A 23,303-nucleotide genomic window follows, 5' to 3' on the forward strand; every position below is an offset into this window, starting at 1 on the left:
TAACATCCATCCATTTCAGTGCCCTCTGGCATTACTCACTCATTTACAGGCAGGAGCTAACCAAACATTGAATCTGCACTTTTGGGCATCGCACTCAGGACTGAATACGCATTTCACTTTCACACCGCTTGAAACTCTGGTATAAACTATTATTCTCTCCCTCCAGACACCTGCCCCTTCTGCCATAAATTAAGCTCTATGCTTCCCCTCAGCCCCTGCCCTTTTCAGCCATTTATCATATGTATTTCTAAATAAATTTGGTAATCTGGGTGGGTGTGGAGGAATATTTTTCATCACCTATATGGTTATCAGCTGAGGGGACTTGGGTTAACGGGAAGAAGAAAAAGAAGAAGAAGAAGAAGAAGAAGAAAAGAAGAAGAAGAAAGGAATAAAATGCTCACTCATTCACACTTCTCACCTCCAACCACTTGCTGTCTCTCCTTATTCACAAACAAACAAAAAACCTGTTATTACGCTCTTCAAGGAACTGTGGTTTAAATGCATAATAAGCGGGACAGTGCTATATACGGGAAATGATTTGCGAAGTGGGAAAACAATTGGGAACAATATTTCAGTAATGATTATTATTATTATTATTATTATTATTATTATTATTATTATTATTATTATTATTATTATTATTATTATTATTGCAGCTCAGTGCGATCTTGTCCATTACCGTAGTTCCAATGCAGAATGCAAATTTGTTTTATCTCATTTCCTACTATAAAAGTCTTTGATTGATGCTTGTCGAGTGTGTGTACTACTGCTGTGAATGATTACATTTTCTTTGTGGTTTAAGTAGTTGTTCACATCACTTGATACACTGCTAGGAATAACAGTGATCATGTCATTTCAGAGCAGATTGATTGTACTGAGAGCTTCATTTAGTGTGGGGATATTTTTCATCCACAGATTCAATTTCCTCATCACTGCCTTTAACTTGGACAGTAGCTGCAGCATGATCCGCAACCACGTCATCGATACCGCGGATTTCTGATGTCACTAGACCATTGTCAATTGACACAGAATCTTCCAAGTTAACATTTCCTAACTTCTTCTGTACAGTACCCCAATTCTCGTCATTATTAGTTGTCACAGGGGCATTTGTTTCACCGGGTGTTGCACCATGTCCCTAAAAAAAAAATTAAAAAAAAAAAAAATAAAAATAAAAAAAAGGCAAATTAACCCCCTGGCAAAACAAAAACATTTTAAACAGAAACCGAAAATCCAAAACCTGTTTCAAGTCAACTGACCAGATCTGGAATGAGATAAATGAAGCCTGTAAGTAGCGCTGAGGAAAGGAATTGTTTCGGCTGGTGAGGCTTGTTTCATTACAGGGGAATGATCAATGAATGACAAATGAAATGAAATGATTGTGGAGAGTGTTGCTGGAATGAAAGATGACAGGGAAACTGGAGTGCCCAGAGAAAACACGTCCCACCTCCGCTTTGTCCAGTACATACCTCTCGTGGAGTGATCGGGGATTGAACCACCGGAACAGTGAGAGGCTGATGTTCTACAGTCTGCACCATGGCGGGGCTTGTTTCATACAAAAGATCAACAAAGTACAGTGTCCTTATCTAACAACGTTTAGAATCTTACCTTGAAAAAAGCCTGCTTTATTAAGGCAACTGGCAATGGTCTGCACTTTGGTCCATTCACATGCAGCAGAGATAAAATTCATTGCATCCAATAAAATGATGATGCACTGCACATACAGCAAAACCTTGTTAGCGTGCTCCTCATTAGCATGTTTTCCCACTTAGCACATCGTAAATTCGAAGTCCTGATTCTCATCCTATTAAATCTATATAAAAATACCTCACTTATTGCATCACAAATTTTTGCCATTACCGCTTAGTGTGATCACATTTTTCCTAACTCTGAAAATGTTATTTGTCATCAGTCGTGAAAGAAATGTCATTTCCAACTCGGGTAAGAGCCTTCGCCTCAGTTGCGTGACTCCGGGAAAAGGCCTTGCATTTCTGAACTTCACAGGATAAGTTGCACCTTCGGGGAGCAAGCCGTTAGCCTCAGCAATGTTCAGTTTTGCTTGCCGATTAGCAGCAAGATTGCTGAATAACACAGTGAGCCTGTTTGTGCTTGTATTTTGCATTCCATTTGTAATAAGTTAACCATAGTGGTTTGATTTTGTATTGGTCCATATTGACTACAATCTCTACTCCAATAAATTCACGGTTATATTTGAAATCCGCCTCCTCAATACTTGAAGTTAATTAATTATTTATTACCATATAATACACCGTACATGTTTCAAGGAGCTTAGTGTCCTCTTCATCAGCGGTTTACTCAAACTAACAAGTATCTCTTGGACCTACTTACTTATAATTATTAAACACCAATCACATTCTTAACAAGTCCTCTTATAACCTGTACAACATATTTCGTTCTAAACATCTCTTACCTGATATTGATCTGTATCATAAATAAACTAAAAACTACACTCTTCTATTCACAATCTTATCAAAATGTCAGTCTTGTCTATTACCCACCATTGGGTTATTACCATATATAAGTTAGAAATTTATTTTGTGTTGAGTGGTACAGTATGAAATGGCATATGGCTTTTAGTGCTGGGGGTGTCCGAGGACAAGTTCGGCTTGCCAGGTGCAGGAATTATGATTTGACTCTGTAGGCGACCTGCGCATCGTGATGAGGGTGCAATAGTGATGAAGATGACACATACAGAAGCAAAATAAGCAAATTATGGTTAAAATTCCCGACCTTGCCGGGAATCAAACCTGGGACCCCTGTGACCAAAGGCCAGCATGCTAATCATTTAGCCATGGAGCCAGACAGTGGTACAGTAAAGTGTTGCCAATATTTGTTGTGTGATAACCTATATGTGAATTAGGAACATGATTGTGTGAAGTTGACTAGTGTGGTGCATATTTGTCTTATAATAGCCTAGTTATGGATAAGGAAAAGCTCAAGTTGTGAAATTCCTTGCTAGTGAAGACAAAATTAAAATCTGCCAAAAAGTAGGCAGGCATTCGCATCTTAAACGCGCAGAGGTTGCAAATATTGGAACTCGCAACTTTGAGTTTCAACTCGATACCTTGAGTTGGTTGAAGATTTTGTCCAATTCAAAATTGCAGCCGAAGTCATTCCCCGCAGTTGCACTTGGTTGAGTGTAACCTCCAGTTCATTGTCTTGTCTAAGAGTGTGACCAGAATATAGTGTTGAATAACCCAATGGTCCGAAATAAAAGGATTCTACTAACATTTGTTTTAGAAAGAGTGTGATCTGCAATACTACTTTGATATTTTTATTGGCCCCCATTGCACATGTTTTCATATTTGTTGTCTGGTGTTTTTCACACCTTTCAGTGCACTGCTATTATTTTATAAGCCACAGTGAAAAAAGTTTTCATATTTGTTTTCTCATCTTTTAATACTTTCCTCTCATCTTTAGGACGTCCGACTCGTTGGCTGAATGGTCAGCGTACTGGCCTTCAGTTCAGAGGGTCCTGGGTTCGATTCCCGGCAGGGTCGGGAATTTTAACCATCATTGGTTAATTTCTCTGGCACGGGGGCTGGGTGTATGTGCTGTCTTCATCATCATCTCATCCTCATCACGACGCGCAGGTCGCCTTCGGGAGTCAAATCAAAAGACCTGCACCTGGCGAGCCGAACATGCCCTCGGACACTCCCGGCACTAAAAGCCATACGCCATTTCATTTCATCTTTAGGACAGGTATATATAACTTATCGCAATCACAAAGACGCACACAGGAGATGCTGTCAATTGTGTACACTGTTTTATTTACAAATTATATACACACTAATGAACTGCCATCTTGAACTGACTTGAAGAAGAAGACTGCCACATTAGCCTGTCAACCAACTACCAACACAACAAACTCACAAAATGAGTTCACACAGTTACTAACAACTCCTCACTGACAACTCAGCTCAGCTTAAGACTGTCTCTTTATATACCTTGCTTGGCCAGGCTTCTAGAAAAGTATGACACAACATATCGTGACATAACCTCACATGTTTTGTTACACAAAATAGATCATACAACACCCAAATAATAAATGATATGACCACGATTTATACCAAATAAAGTCTGTACATAACTACATAAATAATAATAATAATAATAATAATAATAATAATAATAATAATAATAATAATAATAACAACAACAACAACACCTACTAATCGAGCATGATATTTTCACTATTTACCCATGGGTTTAGAGAATTGTTTCCAATTACACTTGCATCACATTTTCACTGTACCCATGGATACACAACGTAAAAATCGTATCTAGTGTTCCAAAATCTCTGTTGGATAGTTGTTATTCATATATTCAGTAGTACGTTTTCTCACTTAACATGTTCCTTTTCCTTGTCCCCTGCAGAAATGTCTTAACGAAGTTTTACTGTATTGTATAACAACACGCTTTCGATGGAAATGCTTGAGCACTTGTATGACTCCCACAGCTCCACTGTTGATGCACTGCAGATACAGTGAAACCTTGTTAGTGTGCTCCTCATTAGCATGTTTACTGGTTGTGTTGGCAGGCAGGTTCACATTTTTTGGGTGAGTTGGACAGTTGTCAATAAAAAGCAGGATTTTGTGATTGGCTTTTACCATTTTTTGGTCCAATTCTTTGAGCCAATTAACAAACAAGTCACTAGTCATCCCGGCACAGGCTTGATTTTTATATTCACAAGGCAGACGTTTAATGCTTTTAAACCATCAGGGTCTAGCTGACTTCCACAACAGTAACAGAAGTAATTTTTCAGATCCAATGGCATTTGCAGCACCAAGCACAGTTACCCTTTCTTTGCTTAATTTCCCACAGTGACATTTCTCCCCCCTTTGAACACATTTGACTTGTCGGGCATTAGCTTAAAGAATAACCCACATTCATTCGTGTTAAACACATTGCACGGCGCACAATTTTTATTGAATGTAGGTAGCACTTCACTTTGCCAGTCCTTTACCACTGTCCCTAACTGACTGATTCACCACTGACTTGCCGATATACTATGCCATGCCTTTGTTTGAATCTATCAAGCCAACCACTCGGAGCACTGTATTTAATTTGCTTTCTATTTCTCATGCTTTTTCTTCTATGATTTGGCTGCTTAATGAGATTGAAGCATCAGGGGACTGGTGAGTCCATTCAATAAGAATTTCCTCAACATCTTCATATTTTCCAGGTCTTACCTTTTTATGTTTTCAACCACCCTTAACTGCATCAGTAATAGCATCCCTAGTTTTTATTAATATTTTTAAGCTGGATGAAGAAATACCCACAGATCAGAAAAATCCTTTTGATTCAGTGTAGAATTTTTGTCATGCTTACAGAGAATTTGTAGTTTTTCACTTATAGAAAGAGATTTATGCTTTGCTATTTTACACAATTCACAACTGCACATCTCAAATACAGTGCAGTCTTTGTTTTTACAATTTATACTGAATTTTCCCTCTTTTTTGACATGGAAAAAGCAGTATAATAGGGTAAAATTATGCATTGTTTTATGTGAGCTGTCCAGCAGCCTTACAAAGTGAGTGTAATAAACAGGACAGCATTATAAGCGGAGTTGTAATAACAGGATTTTATTGTGTATATATATATATATATATATAAAATGCTCGTCCATCTTTCATGCTTCCCACTTCCATTAATCACTTACCCCTCATTCTTCATCCCCAAACCATTCAGTATCACAGCAACAACAAAATAAATTAATAAAAGAAAATGAAATAAATTACCACATTTAATTAACCTGATAAAGTATACATATACTTAGCCAAGAGGCCGCAAACCCCTTCTCATCTCCTCACTGTCCACATCCTTTACCCACCTCATTAATCCTTCACTTATCCCCAACCTGCCCAAATCTCCTGGCCAGAGAAAGGGCATTACCCTCAAGGTGGTCCGGCCCTCCGGAGGGGATAGATAGATAGATTCCTCAAAAACCTAAATCAGTGTATTATGCAAGCCAGGAACTGCAAATTTCTCAGAAAATTGTCCGGCACATACTGCGCAAAATACTTGCTTTCAAACTGTACCGGCTGGAGTTAATGCAGGCACTCAGTCCCCAAAATAAAATGTTATTTTTTCAATTCTGTGAAGAACTGCAAGTGAGACTGGGAGATGACAATGGCTTTGCTGATAAACTTGTGTAAAGCGACCAGGCAATGTTCCATGTTTCCAGTGTAATCAATCAACACAATGAGCATATTTGGGACTTGAAAAGTCCTCGCACAAGAGTGGAACATGTCCATAATAATAATTTCGCCTAACTGTTGCTAGCCTCGTGCAGCCGTTGTAAGGCTAACATTTCGTAAAGGTGGATGGCATCTGCTATGTATCGAAAACTGCATGTTATTGTGGTGGAGGATAGTATTGTGTGTCGTGAATGGGTTGCAGGGATGTTGGGGACAGCACAAACACCTATTTCCCAGAAAATTAACCATTTAAGATTGAAATACCTGACCCGGCCTGGAATTGAATCTGGGGCCCTCTGAACCAACACATGCCTGTGACTTTCCAAAACTTGATATGTTTTGTGCAGTTTCTTCTCATAAAGTGTACAGACCATTATATTCAGTGGGAAAATTGTTATTTGTATTGCCTACTTTTACATGTTGGAAAATTTGTTAATGCCACAATTGCAAGAAGATAGCATGGATAGTATTTTCCATCAGAATGGAGCACCGCCACATTTTCATTCTGATATGCATGCTTATCTTAATGCTAAACTTCCTAATTGCTGGATCAGACACTCTTCAAACAAAAACATAGACTTAAATTTTGTGTCGTGGTCTCTCAAGATCACCCAATCTGACTCTGTGTGACTTTTTCCTGTAGGGGTTTAATTAAAGATATGTTTAGTCTCCCCCTTTGCTGCAGAATTTAATAGCACTTCAACAAAGAACCATTGAAGCAGTGGCTACTGTTAACCTCAGTTACAATGTGTATGGTAGGAACTCGATTATAGGATGGATGTCTGTCTGATTTTTGTTCTGTCGAACTGTAAAATTCCAGAATGACTTGGCTAGTATACCATGCAACATCAGTAAAATTAAAATGAATTATCTGTTGATAAAAATACAGCAGAAAATATACTGTACAACTCAAGTTTAGCACAGTGATATATGCAGAATTTCAAATACTGGAAAGTTTGTGCAATTCTTTGTCTGTACTTTGACTAGTAGCTTCAAATGTTTCCTAGATCTGTCTATATCAACTATGAGGGATTTGGCTTATTGGCAGTCCAGAGAAAGACTGCTGTATAGATAAGTTAGAGTGGTGACCAACCACTATTGGCATATTGTCATTGCACCCTACGGGTCAGGGTGACCACAGTATTTTCCCAACTAGTCAGTTACATATCACAAGGTATTCATGCCTCCAGAAAAATGGTTAATTTTTCTATGTTTGGTTTAACGTGTGTTCAAAGAGAAAGTAACGGCATCATACGCGGTTCAGAATTACTTAATTCAACGCTCAGTAGTGGATTTTGCGAACGTAAACATCAGTCAACCTTTCGAAAAAAACACATCCGCATAACGAGAACCTTACTCACTAAGTACAACTACTGACTACCATTATAAATGAAAACTCATTCCATTCTATAAAAATTAATCAAGAAACACATTTATTAAACTATCAAAATTCGTGAAAGAAATGGTTAATGTCAAATATTGCTCATAATCTTCAAATTATCAACCTAATAAACAAATATTTTAATTACTGAATCAAATATTCTAGGTCAGCGCTTCCTTACTCCTAAACTAAGTTTACATATCTTAACATTCTGGGTCGCGTATTCCTGAAATGAATTATTGCTTTGTTTCATCTTCCTATTAAAATTTACATCTGGTCACTTAAGTATATATTACATCAAAGTCTTCAGACCACGGTCAAGATTCGGTATATCAATAAGTTATTCCATCACTCACGGTGTTAATTATACACCCTCATCAAAAATACAACCATAACATTGTTCAAGTTATCGCGGAAATGAACTGAATTTGAATAAAGTGTCCTGAATACAAATATCAGTGACCTAAGTTACATTGAAAATTATCTGAGTTCGTTGGTGCAGACTACAGTGAAGAAAATGAAATATTGAATGACGCACTAAGTTTCTCGGTCTGATTGCCACTTAAATTACGGCTCCTAACTAAATATTCGCTCTAATAATATTTCAGATCAACAAAACATCGATGATATCCTACGTAAATCTCGAATAATTTCCCTACTCTAGCTAGATAATTTCTTATGTAACGTATTCCAGTTCAATATACATATAGCCAATAAGCATTTTTCATATATAGATGTGCAAATGCCTACATAAAGATATTTCAACACTACATTATCATACTAGTTGCATACAAGTTTGATCTTCCACGCAATTACCATTCATTCAGAATATGATACAATCATGTATTCATTTACCCATCATCGGTTGTTATTATTGTCAAACCACTTTCACACTTCATTAAAATATGCGTAATTTTATTGTCCATACTGTACCAGGAAAAGTTGTGGGCAAAGGGCATGAGTAGGACCTCAGGGAGTGGAACTGGGTTTTGGAGCCGATACAGAGAAGGATAGTCTCGCAGAGCGAATAATAGATGGTAAATAATTTTTTCTTAAAACAATTTATTAATTTTTCACCCTGCGGTATGATTATTGACTCAAATTTTGCATAGAAATTAAATGTCGAAAATAATCTCCTTAAAAAAAAAAATGGCATAAATATCATTGGTTTCAAAGTCTTTCATATGTGGGAATTTCCACCTAAAGTCTTTTTAAACCTAAGCACACTTTTATAATTGTAAATGGATATGAGAAATTATCAAAGTTTTCAGTTCTCAGTTCGTCAATCTCGATATATAGCACACTTGAAAGCCTACAGTCTTTCTACGAGAAATTAAATTTATCACTTTTGAGAAATTATGAAAATTGTTCACACGCGACACTGAAGTTTCACTGTTCAAAATAAATGAAAAGGTTTAGTCAGTTTGTTACTCACTTATGACAAGAACTGTTGCTACCAAATGTCGAAAGATGGACGTCTGGAATGTTCCATGTAGAATCAGGATTGGCGATGTTGACGTTCCCAATGAGGTGATGACAGCTGGAACTGGATCACGTTGAGTTGTTGCTTGTTCGGGTGATTTTCGCACACGAAAATTTACTTAGTGTGAGTAGTTTATCACTGACACTGTTGAACACTATTTATGGCGTATGAAGAATCACAGTCCTTTCTGTACGAAATGCTATTTACAGTCGTTATTGAAACGTTCATAATCACACAGTTCACATAAAAAAAAAGAAAGTAAGTCGATAAGCACAGTCTTTGAACACAGTCTGAAGTTGCTAGGGATTATTTTCTGCTAATCCTGTTACTATAATGTTATATTAACACAGAAAAGTTCTCACTTTTTCACTCAAATTACTACTGTGAGTCTTATGTTGATGTGACGTGAATATGAGTTCTGGTAATTCTAAGTATTAGGCTCAGTAGAAGTTCAATGTTACTTGAAGTTACCTAAGTCCACACGTAATGAAATAGTTAATATTTGTACTCCAATAAGTTCACTCGCGTTACAGTCTTAAATATCTTTAGGATTATATTGTAATCGCGACGCGGTATACTAACTGCAGTGCGACGTCCTTTAATAATTCTATCGGTGATAGAATTTCGCGTTCCGGAGATACGACGGAAAGTACTTCTACCGTGACTGCGCGAACATACTGTACGCGGGCCGGTCTCTTCGCTATCTCACTCACACAGCTGTTTGCTTGTCCTTGTACTAGTTTGCGGGCTGTCTGGCCTTGACATATATAGATACCAGCGCAGGGAGGGGTGACGGCTCTCTCGGCCATGTGATCGTGATTACGTAATTTCGTTGAGACTTTAAATTATTATAACTCAACAACCGTTTGATGAATTAATTTGAAATTTACAGGGATTAACTTTTATGATGTTTGCTATAATTCAGCGTTTGTCCCGTTGAAATTGGTTAAGGCGTTAAAAAGCTGTTAAAAGAAAATTTCTTTCGAGAAATATCTCTAGGGGAGGTGAGCTTCAAGCGACAGGTGACGTCACTTGACTCCGCCTAGCGCACTCGTAGGGTCTGGCACATACTGGAACATTCTTTACATGGATGTTCGTACGTCGGTCGGATCTTTAATGCTGGAAATAACATTTCTTTCAATTAACATGGACCAGGACCTAGGCCTTCCTGGTACATCTTCCCCTTGGTTGGACGAAAAGAAAATACGCAGGATTTTCTTTTCCAGGCTTTACTCTTCCTGTGGTACATATTGTTTTAAATTGGCTGAGTTATAAATACCCTCGAAAGTGCCGTCCAATTTTAATACTGCCGTTAGGCTTACGTACTATGGCTAATGGATTCAAGTACTTAGTTACGCAAGGCGAAATTATCCCATCATCTGTCATTTTATGAATTAAGTTACAAACTTCTTCTCGATATTTCTCGGGTACGGGATATGGTTTCTTCTGATGAGGAGACAAGTCATTTACATCAAGATGATATTCGTAGTCAGCTATCTCTCCAGGCTTGTCATCGAATACACATGCAAATTTCTGTAGAACGTTATTTTTAGCCTCCTCCAATTTTAATTTAATTTCCGGGTCTTCAACCACACTGGCTATTGACATTATATAATCCGGACCTATAATGGAGTTCTCATTGAATAGGGACTCTGCGTCGTCCTCACTTTGGTCACCCTTTCTACTTTCTGCTACGGCTGGCGCAACCTCGCTTACAGCGGGCTTAATAATGTCACCACCGGCTTCTTCAAAACGGGCTCCCTTCTCTTGAACTTCCAGGTCACCTCGTCCTACCAGCTGTAGTTCTACGGAATTATTCTGTAATCTTACGAGGTTGGCATCATAGTCAATGGTTCCTTTGTATTTGATCATAAAATCTGATCCAAGTATTAAGTTGAAGTTAAGACGTGATACTACCAAGAATATGTGTTCGAACATCTGACTGTTAATTTCAAACTCTAAAAATGCCTGGGATTTGCATTTAACAATCTTATCAGGAACTATCCCTCTTACTTTAATCTGAGCTGCAGGTAATAACAAAACATTGTTCTGATCTTTCAGCGAGTCTACAAGCTTATCAGAAATTAAAGAAGCTTGCGCTCCAGAATCGATGAGCGTAATCACCTGTAGGTTGCCTGTGCGTACTGTTATGACAGGTAATGAACGTGTAATAATTGGCCTTAGTGTTTGTGCGTCTTCGAATAGTAATTCGGAATCGTCAATATGCCAGTAATTGATAACAGCAGTACAATAATTTGACGTTTCGACCTCATCGTGTTCGGTAGTCAATCTCCCTATTGCGAGATCGGCGTTTTTTTTTTATAGCGCCTGTTGGGTCAGGATCAGGTGATCTTTGTTCTCTTGGTCCGAATTGACGTTGATATTCCAGGGATGTCGCTCCAGGTTCATCAGGATTACGGTTTCTCTCCCTGATGTATTCCCGTGTGTCCTTCCATCTACTTTCGAGTTCTCGCCGTCTGGCCTCACGATTTCCTTCAGGAGTGCTTTCGCGCTGTCTCCATGAATTCCTAGGTTGGTAAGGGTGTCTATCCTGATTCCTCTGACGTCTAAAATTCCGGAATCTGGTTGGGTTAGTAGGGCTTAATCTGCCTTCTTCACGTGTCCTGGGTTCCTCTCTCTCCGGAGGTTTTATTTCCGCAGAATTCGTATTTATTTCTCGACTCCTGTTAGTTTTCGGACTAGATTGGATATTAGCCGTATCTAACCTACGCAAAGTAGCGTCAAAATGCTCCAATGTTTTAATGTTGGCAGCGACTAGTATCTGTTGAACATGAGGCGGATATTGAAGTGTCAGGATCTGAATAAGTTCAATATCTGGCAAAGGTGGATCTAAAAACTGGAGTTTCTTTAATTGCATTAGACAGTAATCTGAATATCGGGAAGTATTGACTGAAGTATTGTATTTGCTAGAGTAGAGTTGCATCTTGACAAGGTGCTGTCTTTCTGAATCCCAAAAGCGTTTAAGAAGTGCCTGTTTAAAGTCATCATAGTTTTTAAAGTTGCTCTTAAAAGCTATGAACCATGATAAGGCTCGTCCTTCTAGAAGTTTGGATACTACTCTAAGTTTCCTATCGTCCTCTACCCTATTCTCTTCCAAGTAATCGTCGACATTTAACAAAAATTCTCGAGCAGTGTACTCATCACGTCCTGAAAATTTGACTGGTTTGTCATCTGGTACTTTAATAAGGGTAGTTGTATTGTGTATTTCCCTCGACGAACCAGGAATTGTGACGTCAGTTGTATGTTCTTTAAGTTTAATTTGATTCATTTCTTCGGACAAATTTTTAATTTTAGAATTAATTGAGGTGTCTAAACTTTTTATTTCATTTCTCAAGTCAGTTTTAATGACTTGTACGTCTTTACAGAAAGCAGCTATCTGGGTATGCGTGCTATCTAGCTGTCCTGTAATACGCTTGTCGAGTTCTCCTTGCGTGCTCTTAATTAATCCTATCTCACTTCGTAATTTACCCACGTCGCTCTTTAATGCATCTCGCAAGGTTTCCTGCACCTGAGCTAACTTTGCTTGAGTTTGTGAGATGTTACCATGGGATTCTTGAAATTCAGTCCGTAAATCTTTAAGTTCAGTGGAAAATGCTTGAACGGAAGGAAGAACATTTCTAAGATCTTTGTCTAAAGACTTGACGACCTCTGTCTTTATTTCTTCCTTAATAGACTCTAAATTTTCAACAAACTGATCCCGCATGTTTTTCAATGTAGCTTCGACTTGTGCACTAGAATCAGTAAGTTTCTTTTCGAGGCGAGTTCCAGCTTCACGGAATCGTTGCTCGATAAGGGCACTAGATTCAGTGAGTCTTTTGTTAATGACTTTATCCGCTTCAGCAAACTTAGTATCCAAGGTCTTGTCAATTTTAGAAGTTAAGTCTTCAACCTTACTATTTGACTCAGTTAACTGCGCTTGAAGTTGAGTATTTTGTGCCTGCATTTGTTGTTGAAGTTGAGCCTGTAATTGGGAATTAGACTCTACCATTTGAACCTGCATTTGTTGTTGAAGTTGAGCCTGTAATTGGGAATTAGACTCTACCATTTGAGCCTGCATTTGTTGTTGAAGTTGAGCCTGTAATTGGGAATTAGACTCTACCATTTGAGCCTGCAATTGGTTATTAGACTCTACCATTTGAGCCTGTATTTGAGCTATCTGGTTATTAGACCTATCAATCTTAGCATTCTGATCATTAATGCTAAGCCTGAGAGCTTCGATAGCTGCAAGTAAGTTATCCATGTTTCCGGAATATTCAAATAAGTCAAATACAACAAGTTCTTTGCAGTCAAATCCTGTGCTCAAAATATAATGACTTGAATCGAACCCTGAATGTTGCGATTATTGCAAGTGCATCATTTATTATTATAGTACGTCTTCAAAATTGAGCTCTTGAAGTTGCGACGTCATCTATTATTATAGTACGGCTCCAAAATCGTGCCCTTGAAGTTGCGGCGCCATCTATTATTATACTATCCTCTCTGTACCAGGAAAAGTTGTGGGCAAAGGGCATGAGTAGGACCTCAGGGAGTGGAACTGGGTTTTGGAGCCGATACAGAGAAGGATAGTCTCGCAGAGCGAATAATAGATGGTAAATAATTTTTTCTTAAAACAATTTATTAATTTTTCACCCTGCGGTATGATTATTGACTCAAATTTTGCATAGAAATTAAATGTCGAAAATAATCTCCTTAAAAAAAAAAATGGCATAAATATCATTGGTTTCAAAGTCTTTAATATGTGGGAATTTCCACCTAAAGTCTTTTTAAACCTAAGCACACTTTTATAATTGTAAATGAATATGAGAAATTATCAAAGTTTTCAGTTCTCAGTTCGTCAATCTCGATATATAGCACACTTGAAAGCCTACAGTCTTTCTACGAGAAATTAAATTTATCACTTTTGAGAAATTATGAAAATTGTTCACACGCGACACTGAAGTTTCACTGTTCAAAATAAATGAAAAGGTTTAGCCAGTTTGTTACTCACTTATGACAAGAACTGTTGCTACCAAATGTCGAAAGATGGACGTCTGGAATGTTCCATGTAGAATCAGGATTGGCGATGTTGACGTTCCCAGTGAGGTGATGACAGCTGGAACTGGATCACGTTGAGTTGTAGCTTGTTCGGGTGATTTTCGCACACGAAAATTTACTTAGTGTGAGTAGTTTATCACTGACACTGTTGAACACTATTTATGGCGTATGAAGAATCACAGTCCTTTCTGTACGAAATGCTATTTACAGTCGTTATTGAAACGTTCATAATCACACAGTTCACATAAAAAAAAAGAAAGTAAGTCGATAAGCACAGTCTTTGAACACAGTCTGAAGTTGCTAGGGATTATTTTCTGCTAATCCTGTTACTATAATGTTATATTAACACAGAAAAGTTCTCACTTTTTCACTCAAATTACTACTGTGAGTCTTATGTTGATGTGACGTGAATATGAGTTCTGGTAATTCTAAGTATTAGGCTCAGTAGAAGTTCAATGTTACTTGAAGTTACCTAAGTCCACACGTAATGAAATAGTTAATATTTGTACTCCAATAAGTTCACTCGCGTTACAGTCTTAAATATCTTTAGGATTATATTGTAATCGCGACGCGGTATACTAACTGCAGTGCGACGTCCTTTAATAATTCTATCGGTGATAGAATTTCGCGTTCCGGAGATACGACGGAAAGTACTTCTACCGTGACTGCGCGAACATACTGTACGCGGGCCGGTCTCTTCGCTATCTCACTCACACAGCTGTTTGCTTGTCCTTGTACTAGTTTGCGGGCTGTCTGGCCTTGACATATATAGATACCAGCGCAGGGAGGGGTGACGGCTCTCTCGGCCATGTGACCGTGATTACGTAATTTCGTTGAGACTTTAAATTATTATAACTCAACAACCGTTTGATGAATTAATTTGAAATTTACAGGGATTAACTTTTATGATGTTTGCTATAATTCAGCGTTTGTCCCGTTGAAATTGGTTAAGGCGTTAAAAAGCTGTTAAAAGAAAATTTCTTTCGAGAAATATCTCTAGGGGAGGTGAGCTTCAAGCGACAGGTGACGTCACTTGACTCCGCCTAGCGCACTCGTAGGGTCTGACACATACTGGAACATTCTTTACATGGATGTTCGTACGTCGGTCGGATCTTTAATGCTGGAAATAACATTTCTTTCAATTAACATGGACCAGGACCTAGGCCTTCCTGGTACAATACCTTGCTATAGTTCCTCCCTGGGGCATACTTATATTCCGTAGTTGCTTTACATGTGCTCCTATATCGCACATTATATATATCATATACGTTTTACTCCCTGTTAATCTGCGCAATATATCATTTAAAATACCATATATACTTCCATTATTTCATTATTAACCTTCAATTCAACCCATATTTAATTCATTTAACATCTATAATTACCGCGTTTAACCTCCAATATTAATTAAACACAACGATACGTATCACTCCAATAGCGCAGAATTCGTTCCTCAAAACGCATTTTGTCATACAATTCAACATATAACCCCAAATTCAGTATCTATTCTTTCAATACATTCACACAGCAAAGAGTATGGTAATTTAACTTAACCAATTCAAACATGCATCCCTCTGTGACGTAACTGGGTTTGACTGGTATTACATCACTCAAGGATCTTTCTAACCAACCGGGATTCTTTGAAATCAGCTGTTACACTATGTCACATTTTAATTCGTATTCCTTCATCCTTGGATAAGATAATGTAGTAAACACGTTACCATTCTGTCACGAGATATCGTCTTAAATATTTCACACTGCACTTTCTTATATTCACTGCACACTTAATTATCTCACGCTTAGGCTATTCAGATCTATTGCATATACTGGTAATACTCTACATAAGAAATTATACTACTTAATACTATTACTTAGCTCGCCATTCAATATCTCGGGCCTTAGTTGCTCTTCGGTCTGGTCGCAGGCTTTGGATTGGGAACTGGGCAGGATCTCCACCACTGGTATCTCAAGTTGAGTGACCTCCTCCACACGGGTCGGGTGGTTTTAACAGCCAGGATGACATCTCCCTCCAGGTTGGTCTATGCCGATTTAGCAAGCCATCATCTGTTCAGGAACACAGTAGACAATATGCGTCGATTCTGGAAAATATGAATTCATCATGGTTCTGCGTAGTATAAATATATTTTTTATAATGATTGCTTCTTTATTTAGGCTGTCCTTGCTATTATTTCCACTTAATATAGCTCAACCTCGAGCTCTCACGTCTCAATCCACTTCTTGTTTCCAAACGACTTTGCGTCTAAGTATTTGGATGGACTTTTCAAAACTTCTGGATTTTATTCCCTCTTTACGGTATTTCAATGTTTATCTCTTCGTTTCGTTTAATATTTCCGTCCTCTCAGCTTAAAATTTCACGTTAGATATTGCAAATCTTGCTTATTTTTGAGAGCGATGTTCGGGATATCTTGTCCTTCCCACGTCAACTTTTTAAGTCAGTTTTTATAATAATCTGTTTGATCCTTCTTATTTTTTAAAAAACAATTCTATCGATTCTACACCATTGTACACCGCCTTCATAGTGGTAGGTTTAAGTTAGTTATGGCCTTCTAGCATACATCAATATCGATATCCTATTACACATTTCTTTGCCTTGGCTGGCCTCTACCTTCCGTAGGCGCCATTTTTAATACGTCCAGTAAATGCATCGGGTACAGTCATCTATTACCTCCCTTAACTGTTAAAGCATGGAGTCTGCCATATCATTTGTGTAAAGGGACATCTTGCTAAAGAAACTTGGTTTTGTATAATATCTTGTACGAGGCATATTTTTTAACTAAGGTACATTTGAAAATAAATACACAAAGAAAGGTTATTTCAAAAAAGTAACTTTATTTTCAGAAAGTACATACTTCACTCTATTTTTTTGACATAGTTGCCAAGTTTGTTCAAACACTTATCATATCTCGTAACCAATTTTAAAATACCCTCTTCATAGAAACTTGCCGCCTGCTCCGATAACCAAGAGTGCACTGCAATTTTCACGTCGTCGTCATCATTGTAATGGTTGCCACTGAGGTGATGTTTGAGGTGGAGGAACAGATGGTAATCGCTCGGCGCAAGATCAGGACTGTAGGGTGGGTGGTCTAAAACTTCCCAGCCAAAACTGTCCAATAAATCATGGGTCTGACCTGCAGTGTGAGGTCTTGCATTGTCATGGAGAAGGACAATTCCCTTTGTCAGCATGCCGCATCTTTTGTTTTGAATCGCTCTGTGTAGCTTTCTCAGGGTTTGGCAGTATGCTTCTGCACTGATAGTGGTTCCTTGTTGCATGAAGTCGACCAACAAAACACCATGCCTATCCCAAAACACTGACGTCATTGATTTTGCACTAGGACAGAGTCTATTTGGCCTTCACCTGTACAGGCGAGTGTGTGTGTCTCCATTCCATGCTCTGTTACTTCAATTCGGGCGTGATATGCGAAACCCATGTTTCGTCTCCAGTTACGATCTGACTCAAGAAGCCGTCACCTTCTTCGTAATAACGAGTCAAGAATTTCATCGCACACTCAAATCTTTGGTTTTTGTGGTCCTCTGTTACGAGTTTCAGGACCCAACGGGAGCACAGTTTCCTAAACTTTAGGTGTTCAGAAACAATGTTGTAAAGCACTGATCTCAACACGTCAGGGAATTAGTTTGAGAGACCTGTTATTTTAAAGAGGAAAAGCGCACAATGTGCAGGAAATAAAAACAACAAATAGTTAACAATAGTTATTAGGATAGTCCCTCACTGCAAAGCATTTTCAATGAGCACTTCCTTTCACATAGACCTGTTATTGTGAAGCGCCTGTTCTCACGAATCTTCGCTTCAACTGAAGCCACCAAATCGTCTGTAATCAAAGAAGTGTGACCGGAGCGGTCCTCATCATGGACGTTGTCATGGCCATCTTTGAATTGTTGTACCCACTTACGCACTTTGCTTTCACTCGTAACAGTATCACCGCACACTTCGCAAATCTGTCGATGAATTTCTGCTGCAGACAGGTTCCTTGGTGACAAAAACCGTATCACTGACCGAACCTCACTCACGGCGGGCGAGTTGATAGTCTTAAACATTTTGAATGCACAGAACAGAACCGTACAGGTTAGCTACAGAGCTGAAACTGAGCACAGTTGTTCCCGAGGCATGCTGGTACACGCCGCACATGCTCGTTGCAATATCAAATCAAATCAAAATCAAAATCTCTTTATTTGCAAATGAGGTGTCTACCTCGGTGGCAAATGGTACACTAAAATACATTATTGTCAAGCACTAAATATTAAATTAACAAGAGAAGAAAATTTTTCCTATAATACAATATTATACAATTTACGCTAACAATGTTTTCTATTAACACACAGCTCATCCTTAATAAATTTATATTGTTTACAAAATTCTAATTATAATATCTCCTGTACTACTTACAAATATAGTCAACTGATATACAGTATGTGGAATTGCTTCAAATGATACTATAAAACTGGTATAACATTAATATTTACATTGCATTTATTTATTTACTATTTTTTTTTTACCCGTTCTGGATCCTAAGTAGCATAACGACCTGCTGCGTCTTAACCAGAGCCCCTTTTGCCACCGCGTGAACTACTAGTGTCTACAACAAAATGGACCTTACTTAAAAAATACGCTTCGTATTATGATATTAGACTCTTTTCAGCTCTATTCATGTTCTGTTGTCAATGTAGAAAGTTAAACAGAAGCGTAAAGTAATTCTCTCTGGCCAGGACTCTGATGTCTAATACTGTAGTTCACCCTGCTTCAATTGCCAGATCTGTAAGCAAATTGTACATTATTTTTTAATTAAAAAATTAGCAGTAATGATATACTTTGTAAATCACACCTTCACAGACAATTTTGGACAGTGTTTGATAGCACATTTTTAACATTATCAATGCAAAAATGTATACTTTACTTGTAATGTCTTATTAAATTACTATTTGTACCCTTTCTGTCATTAGCTAATTACCAATAATTAATTAATAAAATCTCTGCAATCAGTAGGGTATAAAATAAGAAAGTAGTGTGTGTCTATGTAACAGAGGAATACCCATCCTTATTGTGAAATAATATTATGCATAACTATTGCCCCCAGAAACTCACAGTACTGCTAACATTGCATTCAGTAACCTTAGTCAAGTATGAAATAAAAATCCTGGATACAAAATCATCAAAACACTGTTGGGTGAAAAGACTGAAATGAGAGTACCATTCAGTGAATAAGAATTGTGATATTTTTCACATGTGCCTGTGATATCATGTGATGTACAAAGGACAAATTCATTGTATAAAACAATCTTAACTGACAAATGTAGGAGCTTCATAAAGAAAATCTTATAATAACTTTCCTTATATATTGCAACAGCCACTAATTTCAGATAATGTTTCTCAAAAAACAAAGGGTTTATTTTATTTTTATTAGTTTTTGACTATTATGATGCATATATTCAGAGGCGTGAAAATTATTAAACTCAACACTAATTTTTTTTTCTTATTTCCACTGTCGCATTACCTATTACTTGCCTGCCCATAAAATTCTTTTTTTGTGCTGCAGTGGAGCTCTTGTATGTTTTATTTGTTGTCTGTTTAAAGTAAATTATAGAAGGCAAATCACATTTTCTTTCGATTACATCAGTGACAATATTATAGTCAGTAGACTCCTCTATCAGTATTAAATTCCAATGTTGAGGATTTTTAATTTCTCTTTTGAGTTTTATTAGATAAAATGGAATTACATGAAGTGGTTCTCTGATATTTTGCTTTACTTGAGTGCTGGTAATTTGCTGCGCTTTGTACTATTTACTATCCAAAATCTTGGAAAGTGATCTTATAGCAACAAACCAAACAGAAATAATTCATCTCAATATAATATTTAAAAAATATGAATAATACAGTATTTCACAAAGTTTAGTAAGTCACATGAATATTTGACTGAAGGATAGGGAGTTCCAGGGAACAAATTAGAAAGGCAAGTGAGGGCAAAAACTAAAACTAAGGCAATTTCATTTTTCATCTTCTCCTTTGAGTCTAATAATTTTCACACCTTTGTATTTGTTTTTGTTGTTGTTGTTGTTGTTGTTGTTTAGGTTATCAGTCCATAGACTAGTTTGATGTAGCTCTCCATGCCACCCTATCCTGTGTTAACATTCTCATTTCTACATAACTACTACATCCTACATCTGCTCTAATCTGCTTGTTTGTATCCATACCTTGGTCTACCCCTACCATTCTTACCACCTACATTTCCCTCAAAAACCCAACTGAATAAGTCCTGGGTGTCTTAAATGTGTTCTATCATTCTATCTCTTCTTCTCATCAAATTTAGCCAAATCAATCTCCTCTCACAAATTTGATTCAGTATCTCTTAATTTGGGATTCAATCTACTCATCCATCTTCAGCATTCTTTCATAACACCATATTTCAAAATCTTCTGTTCTCTTTCTTTCTGAGCTAGTTACCATTCATGTTTCACTTCCATACAATGCCATGATCCAGACAAAAGTCTTCAAAAACATCTTTCTAATTTCTACATCAGTGGTCCAAGTGAGCAAACAATTTTTCTTGAGGAAGGTCTTCCTTGTTTGTGCTTGTCTCCATTTTATGTCCTCAATTCCAAGTGATTTGTTCTTATTTAGGTCTCACAAATCTCTACTGAATTCTGACCTCAAAACTGGGTCTCCCATTTCATCAGCATCAACAGCCTCTTCTTGTTCTAGAGCATTATCTTGTACTTCTTTCCCTGATGTAACTGTTGGATATTTTCCTGCCATCTTTATGCCTTGTTGTTGGAGTGGTTTTCCATCTGAGCTCTTAATACTGTAAACCTTATTAGTGCATTCCCACTTAGTACATCGTAAATTTGAAGTTCCGATTCTCATTGTATTAGATCCACGAGGACGGTTTGAAAAGTTCTCGGAATCACCGCTAGATATCAGTGCTAGAGCAACGAGGTTCCCGCACAATAATCACACATCCTTTGTGAATGAACATGTGGCGCGTCAGTGCTCTAGCTGCAGAAGTATGGTAGTGACGACTCTTTGTTATTGTTCCCGCGTAATGATTTATGACAATGGAAAAACCTAAGATTCGAGCAGTGATTAAATACTTTGTAAAGAAAGGTATGAAAAAAAGGAAATTCATGCCGACTTTCAGAACACTTTGGGGGACTCTGCTCCTTCATTTTCAACTGTTGCCAAGTGGACCAGCGAGTTTAAATTTGGTCACCCAACAGTGTTTTGATGATTTTGTATCCAGGATTTCTATATCATACTTGACTAAGGTTACTGAATGCAATGTTAGCAGTACTGTGAGTTTCTGGGGGCAATAGTTATGCATAATATTATTTCACAATAAGGATGGGTATGATCTGCGTAGTGGACGGCCAAAAAGTGTTATGACCCCAGAATTTATTGCAAAAGTGCATAAAATGGTCATGGAGGATCGTCGACTGAAAGTGCGGGAGATTGCTGAAGCTGTAGGGATGTCTTCTGAACGGGTATATTATATTTTAACCAAAGAATTGGGTATGAAAAAATTATCCACAAGATGGGACATTGGACAATAAACACACCAGATTGGAAATGTCCGAACAAAGTCTGGCCCGTTTTCAGTGCAACCAACAAGATTTTTTGCGCCGGTTTGTGACTACAGATGAAACTTGGGTCCACTACTATACCCCAGAGACAAAACAGCAATCAAAGCAGTGGAAACATGCTGATTCACCACCACCAAAGAAAGCAAAGGCAGTGCGTTCAGCCGGAAAGGTCATGGCCTCAGTTTTCTGGGATGCAAATGGCATTCTGCTGATAGATTATCTTCCTACTGAACAAACAATTACAGGGCAATACTATGCAAACCTCCTAGACCAACTACAGGAAAAGATACATGAAACAAGGCCTGGTTTGGCAAGGAAAAAAGTCATCTTTCATCAGGACAACGCTCCGCCGCACACAAGTGTTATTGCCATGGATAAACTTCATGAACTGAGGTACGAATTGTTGCCACATTCACCTTATTCACCTGATTTGGCACCATCAGACTTTCATCTATTCCCCAAGCTGAAAATTTTCCTTGGTGGACGGAGATTTTCTACAAGGGAAGAACTGACAGCCAAATTGGAGAGGTATTTTGCAGGCCTGGAGGAATCTCATTTTCGAGATGGGATCAAGGCATTGGAACATCACTGGACCAAATGCATTAGTCTACAGGGAGACTATGTTGAAAAATAAAAGCAGTTCCACTGAGGTAAGATACTTAATTCTAGTACATTCCGAGAACTTTTCAAACCACCTATGTATATAAAAATACCTCACTTATGGAGTCATGAATTTTTGATATTACCTTTTAATATGATCACATTCTTCCTAGCCCTGAAAATGTTATTTGTCATCCCTTGTGAAGGAAATGTGATTTCCAGTTCGGGTAAGAACTGTCGCTAAAGTTTTGTGATTATGGGTAAAGGCCTTGAATTCCTGAACTTCACAAGATAAGTTGCACCTTTGGGGTGCAAGCTGTTAGCCTCTGGAATGCTCAGTTTTGCTTGCCAGTTAGCAGTGAGATTGCTGAATAACAGTAAGCCTGCTTGTGCTTGTATTTTGCAACCATTCAGAAGTTACAAATTTATTTTGTTTTTAGTGGTACAGTGAAGGGTAGCAAATATTTGTTGCATGATTGCCTATGTCTGGATTAGGAACATAATCGTGTGAAGTTGACTAGCATGGTGCATATTTGTCTTGTGATAGCTTAGTTGTTGTTATTACGGAAAAAGTCTTAAAATTCCTTAAAATGAAGACAAAATTAAAATCTGTCAGAAAGTAGAGTGGCATTCACATTTTAAGAGCACAGAGGTGGCACGAATATTGAAACTCGTTCAAAATGGTGGCAAAAATCCTTCCTCGCAGTCGCATATGATCGACTGTAATTGATTGTCTAAGAGTGTGACCAGAAAATAATGTTTAATAACCCACTGGTCTGAAATAAAAGGCTTCTCCTAACACTTGTTTTAGAAAGAGAGCGATTGTGATCTGCAGTAATACTTCGACATTCTTATGGGCCCCCGTGCAAATGTTTTCGTATTGTTGTCTTGTGTTTTTCACACCTTGTAATACTTTCTTCTCATCCATAGAATTGGTAGATATAGTTTTCACTGT

At 37.8% G+C, this 23,303-nt stretch overlaps 1 protein-coding gene across 1 annotated transcript in view; it reads left to right on the top strand.

Annotated features, from left to right (window-relative positions):
• Positions 1–4,864: 4,864 nt before the first annotated feature.
• LOC137496928 (probable peptidoglycan muropeptide transporter SLC46) overlaps positions 4,865–23,303 on the top strand; it is a 63,530-nt gene continuing 45,091 nt past the window's right edge. The window contains exon 1 of the mRNA XM_068225003.1: positions 4,865–5,156. Coding sequence (XP_068081104.1) covers positions 5,132–5,156 — 25 coding nt within the window. The 5' untranslated portion in view covers positions 4,865–5,131. The remainder of the gene's footprint in view (positions 5,157–23,303) is intronic.

Source organism: Anabrus simplex, chromosome 1 (genome assembly GCF_040414725.1).
Source record: "Anabrus simplex isolate iqAnaSimp1 chromosome 1, ASM4041472v1, whole genome shotgun sequence".
In the NCBI taxonomy this organism is placed as follows: Eukaryota; Metazoa; Arthropoda; class Insecta; order Orthoptera; family Tettigoniidae; genus Anabrus; species Anabrus simplex.